At 39.2% G+C, this 14810-nt stretch overlaps 1 protein-coding gene across 1 annotated transcript in view; it reads left to right on the plus strand.

Moving 5' to 3' along the window:
- The first annotated feature begins 12360 nt into the window (after positions 1-12360).
- The window catches only part of CRB1 (crumbs cell polarity complex component 1), a 111190-nt gene continuing 108740 nt past the window's right edge, over positions 12361-14810 (plus strand). Inside the window, 2 exon segments of the mRNA XM_035891738.1 lie at positions 12361-12406; positions 14573-14726. Of these exon segments, the coding sequence (XP_035747631.1) occupies positions 12361-12406; positions 14573-14726 (200 nt within the window).

Here is a 14810-nt window from a genome sequence, read left to right on the forward strand (position 1 = left end):
CGCGTAAACAGCAGCCCGTTACAAATGACTCGGAATTGGCAACCTGCCAGGGGTTTTTCTTAACGGTGCGACCCGGCGTTTGTCTGTGAGGGGGGCGTTTTGGAGGACTTCGCGGAGGCGCTCGTGAAATTCCCAGTTTTTATGCTTCCCGGATGGCAAAAAGCAGACCCACGAGCGCCCCGCGGCTCGGGCGAATATCCGCTTGGGGGTGCAGTTCATCAGCATATCCGAAGGCGTTAATCTTTCCATTAATTAACGTTTGTAGCTTCCCAAAGAGAACCAATCGCTAGTGACAGCGTGGCACTGAAAATGAGTTTGTTTTCCCGGGAGCTTTAAAGCAGAGCTATTATGTTAACGCGGGATTAAACTATTCCAGGACAGGTGTTCTGTATGTACGAGTATGATTTGTAAATTGATACTGGTTGTCGCTTAGCCTAATAAACACTGCGTGACTTTCAGGTGTTGCATTTTTCGATAAAAACACTGACAATTCTCAAAGCATTCGTTACCTCCCGATCGTTGCTATACTGTCTGCACTCACAGCCCTCTTACGCATTTTAAATGAAGTTTACTTGATTTTTTTCACTGTCATAGTAAATTAAAATCAAATTAGATTTTAATATCCAATTATTTCAAATAATGTTTTAAGTAGTACCAGTTCTTTCATTCAGTTATTACTTCTGAGGTGAAATGGCATCAATAAGTAATAGAGCAATCAACATTACTGGTTTTCTTGCACTGAAGGCAAAAATCTACTTACCTTTGGGGCATCTGCTCTCTTAGGATATTGAGTGTGCTTGCCCGACTTTCATTTCTACAGAGTCATAGTTGAGCTGTACATAAACAGTAAAAATAAGTCTTTCCACTTTTTGCATGGAAAAAGGGAGTTTTGAGAGCAACGCACTGTAAGTTTTAAGCCGAGCCTTACATTTCACTCTAATCTGAGTGGCAAATTCACAAAAACATTGTTTAGCCAGGTATCTGGCTTCCTGCATCTTGCTGTTTCCACAGCAAGTATCTTCAGGTATGAAGTATAAAGTATGGAAGTATAAAACTGCATGCTTCATGAGCTTTCTTGAGTGAAATATAGAAGGAAAATGCAGCCCTGATGAGAACTATTTCACCAGTGAGTGTACCCGAGCTAGGAAACTCTTCTGTGGAACAGGCCTGAGGCTTGCTTAGTTGTCACTACACTCTAGTGGGACTCAGGTATTTCAGTCTGTACCTACTGGATTGCCATGGACCAGACATGGAAAAAATCATGCAGATATTCAACATACATACCTCTTTTTTTTCCTGAGGTTTTATATTCCTGCATATACTTGGAAGATGCTTCAGATGCAGAAAGCTGAATTGCTAGTAGAAGCCATTTGAAAACAAACGTAGTGCCTGTCCTTAGATGTAAATAAGTGAAAAATTATGGCCAGACAAAAGTATTCTGAGCATAATTACTTCTATCAGCAGAACTCAAAGGTGGCATCCAATCTCCCCACAACGAAAGTAGCAGTTGCACCTCTTCATTACAGCATGGACTTTGACCCAGTCATAATTTTCTTCTCATTTCACTTTAAGAAGTAAATTCAATGTCTTTGTGTACCATTTATTTCTTCTGTGTTGTTGGGGTTTGTGGGTTTCTCTTTTTTCTCTAGCTAACTACCTGATTTTTTATTTATTTGTTGCTGATATCATTTACTTTGTGTAGAGTACTACGTGGGTTCTTGGCAGTCTACAAAGCATCTACATCTAATTGCCAGATTTTACAAGTTCAGCAAGCATTTTGGCTTAGCACACGCCTAGGTAACACTTTTTCTCTTTTGCTGTTTTATGTTACCTGAAGGATTTAGCTCAAAGGAAAAATCATACAGTGCTAAGTGATCCATTACCATGGCTGGCATTGCTACAATAATTACGCTCTGGAAACAAAGTGTCCTTGAACTCGAGGTCCTTAAGGTTCTTTCTGCATTAAATCTTTTATAGTTAAAGTGGTACAGGCAAAATTTAACTATATTAATCCTTTTTGTTCCAATTTTGTCTTATTCATGCTATATTTTCTTGCCAGTTAAGAGAATATGTGTCACACAGATAAAAAAGCTTTTACATTAAAGACAGCATCAATCAAAGAATAAGCACTTGCTCACCTACATGAGACCGTATCATTTGCAAATACAGCTGTTCAGATTTGTGCAAGAAAATAGTGTATTTACCCAATAAATATTCTTGAAATGTTGGACATTAGGGAGTAGCTTTGTGCAAGAGGGTTTGGTGCTGGAGGAGGCGGTTTCATTTTGACATACTTGTTTCCCAGCTCAAAGTCTTCACTTCTGGGATATAGTGAAACTAGAAATGGCAGGCATTTGAATCAAATACAGTTTAAACAATAAGCAGGTAGGGAATCAGCTCTGATGTTAAGCACTTAGCTGCCAACCAAACAGAAATAAAATTACATAAAAATAGTCAAGACCTGGCCAAGTAATTCCAATTTATTCCCAATATATTCTTTAACAGCTGTTCACTGTAAGTACCCAGTTATAAATCTAGCCAGATAAACATTCACATCCCCTTTTAAACTGCCGCCTTCACTTTGGCCATGGCATTTGTCTAAGGTAAATGTCTATTTCTCTAGGAATTTTAGAGCTAATTTGCCATGGGCTCACAGTGTATGATACTGCTGAAACACGACCCGCGCTGTCATTCATACTTTTTGTCTCCCAGATGTGTCAGTGATGGGTGGGACCTAGGGAGGAACCCACAAAGCCTATACTTCCTCTAGCCTGAGATTTTTCTGTATTTTATTGCCAGTCACCACATACACGCAAATGTTTTCAATTAGGCTGTGAAGTGAAAGGGTTATAAGATGTCTAGAGACTCCAGCAAGTTTTCTAGCCAACACTGCTGAATAAAGTCCATTGCTGGAACCATTGCCAAGGAATTCTTTCAAATAGGCCATGAAAAGACCACCCCAGTCTCTCAGTTCAGGTCTCTTTGGGGCACTAATCAACTGGAGGCTTGTCGTACCACTATGGATGTTTGGCATGTGCATCCTGTTGATCAGTCTTCTCCTCTTGTCTCCTCTCTAAAGTGCAGCAAGTGAAATGTGTGGAGAAGGAGGTCAGATCCACTCTTGCTGTACCAGCCTGCCTCACTCCATCCATGAAGCTTAACGCGGGGAAGGGCGGGCACCGTACCTCTGCTTGGGCTGTGTTCTCCAGTGTGCTGTCGGCGGGTATGGGTTGAATAACAATGATCTGGGCCATTGCCATCTTTTTCTGGGGGATTAATGCAGCCTGGAAATTGTGCAGAGAGCTGTACGGCCACAGACGCCACGAAGGCGATTTCCTCCTGGAACTCTATTCCGGTGCAGCCCCGAGGTGAAATTAGCAGGGGCCAGGAACAAGAAACTCTCTGCTGTCACAACAATGCAGAAGTTTTGTTAAGTCTGGACTCAGTGCTAGGCTTGCTCTGCAGGTAGATTCATTGATGCACTGCATTTCCTTTGCACTTTGAAAAAGATATCAGCTGGAGAAGTCCTTGGGTAGAGAGAAATTGCCTGCGTACATTCCTGCCAGCGCTTGTTGTGCTGTCATCTGTGCCTGCTCCACCTGACCCGCTAGTGCTTGGCAGCCCAGGGGAAAGGGGGGAGAGTGAGAGGAAAGCTGAATGAAAGAAAAGAACAGCAGAAGAAATACCTGGTCTTCCCCTCTGCTGATGTGAGTCTCAAGCAGTGTTACAAAATCACTGGAAATTAAAACCGTACCCCCTGCCTGAAGCTGTGCACAGAAGAAATGAGGATTTACATTAATTTTCTGTTGTTTTGCACCACACTTTCAACAGAACAAACTAAACATTTTGCAGTAATACACTAGTACCATCAGAGGGATTTTCCTATAAGCAAGGCAAGAATTTGGGAGAAACATAATCTCTGTGACCATCTGAACTAAAAACAGACCAACTTTGGGCACCTGAGCTCAGGAAGACTTCATGTGCCTCAAATCATTTTTATTTCTCTGGCCATATCAGCTTTATTAATAAAAAGTATTGCCTCTCCCAATAAACCCTGCCTTGTTTATAGCCTTAGACTGCAATGTTATCAAATTGCCAGTAAAACAAGTAAAACCAGACTTTCCTATACAGAAATAATCTTGGCTTTCAGAAATCCTCCTATTATGAAAATGTACGGGGTAAACAGCTTGAAAAGGTTTCTCTGTGTCTTACATTGCTGCATTTCCATTGCACTGCACAACAAGAGACGTGTAAAAGCTGCCGGAGCGCCCTGTGTGCTGAGGCCCTATTACAATACAACAAGAATTTCCATAATGAAGGGTAGCAGAGAGCTGATGTCACTGTCACTTTTTTTCAGTCAACCAGAAACCAATTATCCCTGGCTGACAGGCTCAATTAAATCATCGGGTAGAGGGAAATGCCAGCTATCCTCCCCTTGGGTTAGGTAATTGGGGTTTTATTATGGTCAGACCTGGTGCTGTTTGTTGGGCTACAGGATATGAGTAAGAGCCTTTCTGGTCTCTCTCTCTCTCTCTCTCCATAGGCATTCAGGGTTTTGTACCTGTACGAAAAGTAGTTGCATTTTGCATAAAAATGCTGATTTTTAATATCTATTCTCTGTTATAGTAGGAACCTGAAGGTCATGCTATCTCTTCAAAATTATACAAAACATGAAGTTAGGAGTTCTGCCATGAAGAAGCCGTGAAGGCTTTGTACTGATTTATACTTAAGATCCCAGGTCTTTTATCTAGTACTTTCGCAAGGCTAAAGTTTTCCACTCTTATTACTTTGAAACTTGAAAGCATGTTTGACATAGCATTAGACTGAGGTACTGAGGGGTTGACTAGTTTACTGTATGGATTGTTTGAAGCTGAAGAAGCGGGGCACTGAGCATGCCACGATCCATTCTTGTTCAGGTTAGCACTTAGTCGTGGCTCTCCAAGGTCTTTAAGGAATGCATTGCTTGTGATGACACAAGGAAGAGGTAGTGAACTAGCTAGCTCATTTCAAATTACCAAGTTTAAAAGTTTCTTTTATATTATAAGCAGTCCAGCTACGTTAACACAAAGTTCCACATGAGCTAAATGCCTTGCATCTGTTATCCAGCCTAGCTCATTTAGGGCATGGCACAATGCAACCAGATTATTTATGCTTGGACATAAACACCTTCTTGGATTACCTATGAAAGAGAACTGCGTTGCTGGAGAGAGCCATCGCATGTGTCTTTCCAGGATGCACTCTGTCACATGCCTCTCCGTCCCGTTGACCCGCAGTTCCTTTGCCAAGCCAGAAAAGAGCTCTGCTATACTTGCAGCACCTCTGTTCACACTATCAGAGCCAATTTATGGCTGCTTGAGCTGGATGTGACAGATGCTGTCGCACTTGAGCCATACAGCCATGCACTCGTAGAATGCCTACATTCCCCAGTAAAAAGAATTTAGTGCACAGGCTATATACGCATATAGAAACATTTGTCTACCATGTACTCCATAATTTTTATTAAAGAGAAGAAAAACATTTGCTAATGAAGACATTTTCAGAAATAAACTATAATGCATAGAAGTTTCTGAATGGAGTAAAAAATTAGAAGGCCGATATTTTGTTGGAAGGTTAATGCACGAAGCTGACAAATTACCAGCAGCTTTTAAACCTTTGTGTCCTCGAATAATATCTGCTGTCTAATTATAAGGACAGCTAAGAGCAGTCAGATAGGCCTACCCGCTCAGTGTTTATTCAAGGCTTTCCAGAGCTTTTCTCCTTCCCTTTGTGATGAACCTTCACATGGTTACAGTTGTCAGGCAATCAAAATTCATCTCGCCACTAGAGAGGCAGGGTGCATCAAGGTGTATGAGGAGATTAAAATGCTATTCTGTACTCTCCTTAATCACCATCTATATAATTTGTAGATGCTATTTACTTTGAATTATAAAGTTAAAGGTATGTATAATCCACAATACATTTTTTCCCAAAGACACCGACTGTAAAAACTGAAGGATGTTTTAGGGTTATAGGAGCATTTTTATCTGTCATTGTTCATTTGCCTGAGCCCAATTTACATATCCTATGATGCATTGCCAGTTTACTTACAGTCAGGATGAAAGGCTGCAGTTACAAAGCTTACATTTTGTATAACTCTGCTCACTCTAAGAAAGAAACACTATACAATGAAAGCATTATATCTGTTTCTGAAGCATCATGATAGTGTAAGTGAGAATTTCAGGACCATCTTTTATTTTAGGAGTCATTCATTATCTGATTTCTTAATTATATTTCAATAGTAATTACAACATTTTCCCAAGAAGATATAATTAGATTCTGATATCAAGAGGCAGATTACAAGCAAATTAATTATGTTTTGAGGCCACTATTAAAAACCTGGAGGAAGGCAAACTTGCTGCCAGTCAAAAAAGCAGTAGTTAGAATATGCACTGTGCAAGCACACAGCAGGGAAGAAAAATGCTTAACTAAAAAAAAAGCCAGAAATACAGAATTAATTCTGCTATGTTTTGAGGCCACTATTAAAAACCTGGAGGAAGGCAAACTTGCTGCCAGTCAAAAAAGCAGTAGTTAGAATATGCACTGTGCAAGCACACAGCAGGGAAGAAAAATGCTTAACTAAAAAAAAGCCAGAAATACAGAATTAATTCTGCTTTGCTAGTGATCCAGCGCACATAAACAGCCAGCAAAGAAGCTTGTATAAGAAATCTCTACAGGAACGTTATTTTAAAAAATGAGACTACCCAAAATAAAAAACGTAGCAACAATTGAATGACAACTGAGTTAGTAAAATGTCAATATAAATGCAATAGCGGGATAATGACTTCTTGTGGTCATTCCAAAGTGTAACACTATGAAATAACCCTGTAACAATCACCTTGTAACAACGACCTGAATTAAAAAATTAACAAAACCAACTTGCCACCTGGGGTGTCACTGGAGCTAAAGTAATTTCAGTGAATTTCAGTACGCTCTGATCAGTTGCGCAAGTCTCTCTTGGTGTGGTTGGTTGTTATCCCAAGATTCACGTTATTTCATTTTAGAAAGAAGCATGCTTTTCCAGTAAAAACAGCTGAAGGAGAGAACCAGTTCTTAAATTAATTTTGCTTTATAAGGAAAAATTGATACAGCACTGTAACACTTCTAAACAAAAGGCTAGCAGCTTTCCTTCCAGAGGAGTTATGCTCACTCGTATCCTTTTCTGTGGTTGAATTTTGTGTCACACATCCATTTGCTCACACTAGAGCAGCTTCGCCGAGCTCAGCCGCAATGACCGTGGGTGCTCCGAGAACTGTTGCGTTCAGCGGTGAAAGGGCTGACAGATGCTGAGGTGCCTTCACATACTAAAGATCCACTGTTGCTTTTCCTCTTATGAGTGTTTTTTACATTCTGCTTATACTAGTGCTTTTTATTTGAATCAAGATAGGGAGAAGAGACTTCAAAGTAAATCTGGGAGTGAGACCACTTTCCTCTCCTCTGAAAATATTCTCCTTTTGCCAAACCAGACCACAGATTGAAGTCTTTAATATTTGTTTATTGCCTTGAAAATATTTGATATAAGAAGTGGCTTGGATTAGTTGAAAGATTTGGTTCGAGGAAACTTCATTTAGGTTTCAAACTTTTGAAAACACTTTACAATTATTTTACTTGTCCAAAGGAAAAAAAAAAGCAAGAAGGTTATACCTTTTAAAATTGTCAAAACATTTTTATCCAGCAATTTTTAAATAAAGAACAGTTTCAAAAGTCCCAAAACACAGCAAAACAACAAACACCCCCACACACACTAAATCCCACCTTCTTCCTTCTAAAAGGCTCCAAAAATTCCTGGCCAGCTCCGCTTCAAAGACTGGCTGGTTAAAAGAGACCACCATCTAACATCATATCCCTGCTTCATTTTTGGAAAATAGCTCTCACACTTACAGTGACATACAGTCCAAAACAACTGTGCTTACTTTTGCTCATGATAAATGTGAGTGGATAAATTTTTCTCCTATTACTGCTAGAGAACATGTCAGATTTGCATCAGGTTTGGCCAGATACAAAAATTTTTCTTCCTGTCTTGAATTACAAGTGCAATGCCTATTTACAGAATCAGTGTGGCTTATGACACATAGAAAGGTATGGTCCTAAAGAAATGCCAAATTGTTAGAGAGTCACATTAAGTGATCACAAATAGTGCAGTCTACTAGACTTGTTATTTCCATAGCTTCTAATGTAAGGAACAGCAAATACAGTAGGTTCTGCATACCCAGCCTTCAGAAAGTTAATTCCATTTCCTGACCAATTGGCTGATTGTGATTACCATGTCAAAATGAAATTTGGTATAAATACTTACTTTGGGATTATTGGTTTCCCACCTTATTTAAAAAGAGTGTTGTGTAAGGACATGCTATATTAATCTACTTCATTCAATTAATACTGAACTCTGACTTTGCTGCTGCAGGAGTGAAGGGGGTCAAGGTTAACATGGCACATGTTTGATCCATTCCTTAGTAGTCAGATGCTGCCAGAGACTGTTTAATTCACTCTGATTAATCTTTTTTAAAGATCTGTATGAAAGAGCGAGCTCTATGAGCTGCGTCTTTAGACTACAAGTTCATTTCTACCATTTAGCAACATTCAGGGGTACATTTTCAAAAGAGCTCAGTGTTTGCTGTTCTTCAGGCACATGAATTGTTCCCATAAGTTAGCTGAGAACCTGAAGCAAAAATCCTTCAAAAGTCCTGTGGGGATATGGAGTTTCTCCTTGCTTTGCCACACCAGTGGTTAATGTCCTCAATTTTGAGTGCAGCTGAAAGCTAAGACGAAATCTTACCCTGCTGGCACAAGGAGCTCCTGCAATGTGTCCAGGCCTTCAGATGGTGGCTGCTGTGAGGACTTCTTGTTTGCTACTGTGAACACATCGTTTCCTGTAGGTGCTTCCGTATGGGACAAAACAGCTTGCTTATAGTCCAGGTATTGAAGATGCAGTTTCTAATAGGAAAAAGGTATTTCTCTCACAGTGGTAACTACCTTAGAAGTGCTGGCTTAGAAATTCTTGTACCCCAGAAACTCAGGGTCTCAGATTTAGAAGTCTGAGTCCCACATAATTAAGTTTGGTGAATGTCAGTGCTAAAGCCCGAATCTGGGTGCTAAGACAAGACCTCTCAGCAGCTGCCCACACACAACAATCATGTTCACCCAGGCTTTCGCGGTATTGGAGGAAGTTACTATAAAAATGCCTTATTTTACTTAAAAAAAAAAAAAAAGTCAAAAAGTCTTGATACCCAGAAAAAGAAGAAAAGCAGTGCATGAAATTCAGCCTATGCAAAGACCTCAATATGCCCCCACTCAAAATGTAAGATGCAGTTCAGCAACTGAATTCAGCAACAAAACCACCTGGTGCTTTAAGGGGCCCTCTGGATACTAACAGAATATAAATCAATTACAGTAGTAATGTCCACTCTTTTCCCCTCTCACATCCAACACGATGCTCAGAGATCAAGCTGTGCCATCTCCATCTCAGGGATGTTTTCCTTACACTGGCATGAGAACATGATGACATCATGTCAACATGTATGTCATCCTCACTGAGGTCTGTATCACTGCCAGTGATTAAAACGGGTGTGAAATACTCTGAATCAACACAAGTTTGGAAGCCAGAATATTTCATTTTACCTCGTGAACAATGTAATTCAAACTGACAACCTTTCAGGATTTAGTTTGGTACAAAACCGTGGCCTTTAAGAAATGCATTGGCATTAAGATGAATGCTGTCTTAACCAATACTTAGCAGGAACTTGATATCCCTTTGGGGCACTTATTGTTACCTATTGTTCCCATAACATTATCTAATACTTTAGCACAGAGGCCAAGATTTCCAAGGGGAATTTAGTACTTGCCAGGACCCACACTGAGACACTTCAGAGATGCCTGCAGGGAATTTTTGCTTTGCACTTTCTGGAAGTCACATCCTTCAACTGGCAACCTGAAAATTGAAGAGCTCCAAACGTTCAGGTGCTTTTTCAGAACCTGGTCACAAACAGTCAATACAATGGCTGAATAAAGAAAATGAAAAATAAAATTCTAAGGGATATTAGAGATCAGGAAAAATTAAGCAGCTTCTCTATTTGCCCGTTACAAATATTACTTGTTGATGAGTACTGTGTTTTGCATTTCCATTACAAATTGCTGTACCTCAGAACGATTTATCACTGAAAACAAATTTCACTTGCCTCACCTGTGAGTGCAGCGAGGGAGAACTGGGGAAAGAATTGGTTTCCTGGCCCCCAGCCCAGTGCTTGGCATGTGAAACCAAGTAGGTTGTCAGCTTTCTCCACACAGGGTACATCCGCAGATATTTGAATAGCAGTTTTAGATCCATCTCCTCCTTCCCAGCCTCTCTATATGACTGTAATTATCACCCTGCCCCGTCCCTGGGACAATCACAGTATTTACTGAAAATACAATGTTTACATATATAGTGTGTGTTAAAATCAAGCAACCTTGGTTACTAATCCTGCCTTCCTTATTCTTGCTCTTTCTCCTCCTCTACACGGTTGCCTGCTGGAGTTGATGGGTCCAAATTTCTTCTGAAACCACTTGGTATTGATTGGGTGAAATGATGCAACACACTAGCTTAAATCTCTTCCAAAGACCTTTGAAACTGTTGCTTGCCTATACAATTATCTCCTCCAAAACAGAAGGGGTTTTCAATTTAGTTCCAATATCACAGTTTTAGGACTTTCTGGTTTTGTGTATGAATTGTGCCTTTCTGAAGGAAAGAAAAAAGAGAATTAGAAGAGGATTTGTAAGTCCATTAACATGTCTGCTCTGCTGAAGTGAAAAGCAGAGATGTAAAAAGCAAATTTACAACCCGTTCAGCACTTAATATATCAGTGCTTTTGTAAAAATACTGTTTGCCTCATTCTGTCAAGCACTCTTGTAACCTTGACACTCACAGGACGATTATAGGTACAGACAGAAACTTCCTGATTAGGTGGTTCATTAGCAGCAAGGTACAGAAAAATAATTGCAAATTTTCATCTGCATTGACAAGACCTGATCTAGCACTCATCTGACAGTGGGATTGCTTCCCTGGTGATATCAACCACACAAAATACAGTAAAAAATATTATTTTGCAAAAATTCATCAAGGATGAGGATAAGTGAATCACGTGCTATTGAGTTCTGCAGGTCCCAGGGGAATCCTGTTTTGGCTAAGTGTTAAATATTCAGGAGAAACTTCATATGAAAAACCAAACAGTTTAAACTCCTTGCCAGAAATGTAATAATTTGAACAATGTGCCAACAACCTTAACTAGTACCTGACCACAAGGAAGTACAAGGTGCTAGCAAACACTGCTTGAAATTCATATGGTTTAAAAAACAGTTGGAAGCAGCAGCTGGGTTATCGCTCTCACCATTTCTATCATGTCCAAAATTAGACATATCTGAGTGAATCAACTTGACACTTCTGTAATCTCTGGTTAAATTTATATTTTAGGTTAGTAGGTAGAAAACCCTCGTTACTTAGCAGGAAAATGGCTACATGGAGAAGCACTAAAGTAGTCATAATTTCAAAAAATGTATTATGTTTAAGGAAGCAACAGGCTTGGCAGATCTTGAAAAATAATTTTACATTTTCAAATACAGCCTTTCAGTTTCATAAGACCATTTATAATCCACAAATTGGCAGAACTGGAAGCTTGTGCTCTGATGGATCTTTTGGAAGAAAATGTTCTGCTTTGAAGTGCTACTCAGGCTAAGGAAGGAATAAAAAGAGCAAAGAAAGAGTTCAAGGGGGAAAAATATTTGAAGACCCTAATAACAAAGAAAAAGAAGCTCCAAAGTAATATTTGCAGACTAACATAAGAAGTTAAATATAATAATAAATCTTTTATCTGTGGAAACGCATGGACCAAGGGATTTTCCAGTTGTCTCTTGTGGGCACTTAACTTTGCAAGTGTTGTGGGAAATCAATGCACATAGTTGTTCTTGTTGCAAGGTGCCCAATTAAAATGCAAATAGTTCTATAGTAGTCTTGTTAATGAGGTAAACAACTTCCTGTTACAATACAACCCTCTCTCCACAGGACTGTTTAGCCAGCCCTTACTCACATTGGTTTGTCCATTCATAACTGCCCAGAGAGCTACTAGCTAAAAAAAAAAATATACTATCTATGAGCTGGTTTGTAAAGAGGGCACAAGTACTATGAACAGGAAAATGATCTGATCAGGTCCGTTGTTCTAGAAACTCCATCATCCTGAGTTTTCAATAAATATTTAAGAATGTATTTTAATGCCCAAAACATGACATCAGACCTGACTTCATGCTCTTGTGCTCCATAGCTTTTCATAAAACAAAATTCCCCAATGGTGAACAATGGCGCACATTTATGATGAAATTCAGCAAGAACTTAACAGAAGAGGTAAATAAGGAGCACTGCTGAACGCTAGCGACAAAAGCCAAAGACCCTAGCTAAAAACAAGCAGCGTTTCATAACGCAGAAGCTTTCTGCATCAGGTATACAAAACTGGGGACTGAGCTAATATAGGCTGGAGCCTCTGCAGAAAATCTAATGCTATATTCAGAGAATCACAGGATCATATGGGTGGGAAGGGACCTCCAGAGGTCTCTAGTCCAATCACCTGCTCGAAGCACATGCAGTTCAAGCAGATTGCCCAGTATTGTCCCGCTGAATTTTGCATATCCAAAACCTCTTTAGGTAATATTATCTTTAGCTCAGTCACTCTTCCAGTCTTGCATGAAATCACCCACCTGCTTCTGACTAATTACCAGTGTGTTTAAAAGGATTTAATAAAAGCTTCAGGTTAGTCAACAACAAGCACTTTGTAAACTCACATCTTCCACTGTCAAGAGGATTTTACACTTCATATGAATTATTTAACTGTACTAATTTCTGTTCATTTTATAGTTTAGATTAAAACTAATGTTTTACAGGCTGGAAAAGAAATACCAATTACTTAAGAAAATCCTATAATTGTATTTGACCTAGAAGGCCCAGGGTGGCATCAATAAAAATTGCACTTTAAATTGGAGCAACATTGAACAATCAGAAAACAACATGCCTAGCAGTGAGGCAGAAGATACACAATTAATTAGTACTGCTGTCATCTGAAAGTTGAAAACCATGCTTATACCAGGCAACAAAAGATGTTAGATAATGAAGTTTGTTGGTCAGAGATGCAGTAAAATATTTTAGAAGACATGACACTGACTAGTAGTCTGATACCACACCACAGCATAATTATTGCAAAGCAATCAGAACAGAAAAAGGCAGCACTTAAGTGAAAGAAAATGGCAACGTGAACCCTTTTTCCCTGAGAAAATGGCATAGCCTCTGACTTGTATGACTGCAGAATCTCATCAAAGCTAAACTGTACTGAGAAAATATGGAAATTAAATTTAGATGTTATGTTTCACTGTGTACAAATGAAGTTCATGAAGTACCAGTGCTGCAGAAAATCTAACCCTCTCCTCTAGGCATCTTCAAGGAATTGGGGCAGTGATAAGTTAATTTAGTCTGCTCCCCATTAAATTCTGACATATGAGTAGCTCATGAAGAAGAAGAAACATTTGAAATAGGCATTGAGAAATGCAGAGCTAAGTTTCAAACAGGGTGAAAAAGCAGCTTTTTTGGCTGTCCTGAAGACAATTACATTTTAACAATTTTCAAAAGACCTAGGATTTGTTCATACACTTGCTATATGCCTTGTAATAACCATGGAGTTACTTGGCAGATTATTTAATTTGAATGTCAACACATGCATTTACACACTACAGGTGTGTTCTCAGATTGGTGGCATGTCTTCATGTCTGAGGACTGGTAAGTTTGCTTAGAGCGCAGATTTTACAAATACTTGTGTAACTTTCAGAAAAACATCCAGATTTAATAGATGTAACTGCTTCCTTGCAGTACTTACCATATATTCCTCAGAATTGAATACTTCACCTTTTCTTATCAAGAATTTTGTCTCTATTTCTGAATATTTGAATGATCTCTTTTTTTAAATGAACCGGTATATTGAATCTGTAGGTCTTCAGACCAGATATATTATAACAATTGGTGGAAGTATGCCTTCTTCCTTAAACTTCTAAATTAGTATACAGTGTTTCCATAGCAAAGACAAAATTAATTTAATTGGCAGTTATAACCACCATAAAATGATGTATCAGATTCCTGCTAATAGAGACTAATTCCACAAAAGTGATTTAAAAATTGGTCAAAATTGTAATGGAAAATTTTGTTCTTCTAAGTAAGTTATATAGTAAGCTTAAATAATAATGCACTTAAAGCAGGCAATCAGCACTGACCTGAACTGCATAGTTTAGCCCAACAGAAGAATTCCCAGATGGCAGAATAGTATTTTCATGTTCATGTGGTAATGCTTATATATTTTAATAGATAATTTCAAATACAAATTAAGCAGACAGATGGCAAGGAGAAGAAAACATCCAAACAACTAAACATGCATATAAAACAAAGGGGATTACTAAAAGAGAAAGAGCTGAAAAATGCAATTAGCCATTCAATTATATTTACCTTTATGGTTATATAAGTACTTTCCACTAGGAACCCAGTTCATCATCCTATTCATAACTCATGGCATATTGACCAGGAAATCCAGCCTGGGTTGCCATCGGAGAGACCAGGGCTCTTTGAAGCCCCCTGAAGAATGTGAAGAGTGGAGCAGGGTGTGGGGCTCAGAGGAGCTGGAGGCTCCCGGGTCAGGGCTCAGCCTGAGGGAGGGTAGAAGCCTCCTGAGAAGCAGAGGCAACAGAGCTGCTGGTACCAGAAAAAGCAAAAGAGG

This window comes from Egretta garzetta, unplaced genomic scaffold (genome assembly GCF_000687185.1).
Source record: "Egretta garzetta isolate BGI_Z169 unplaced genomic scaffold, ASM68718v1 scaffold163, whole genome shotgun sequence".
NCBI lineage: Eukaryota > Metazoa > Chordata > Aves > Pelecaniformes > Ardeidae > Egretta > Egretta garzetta.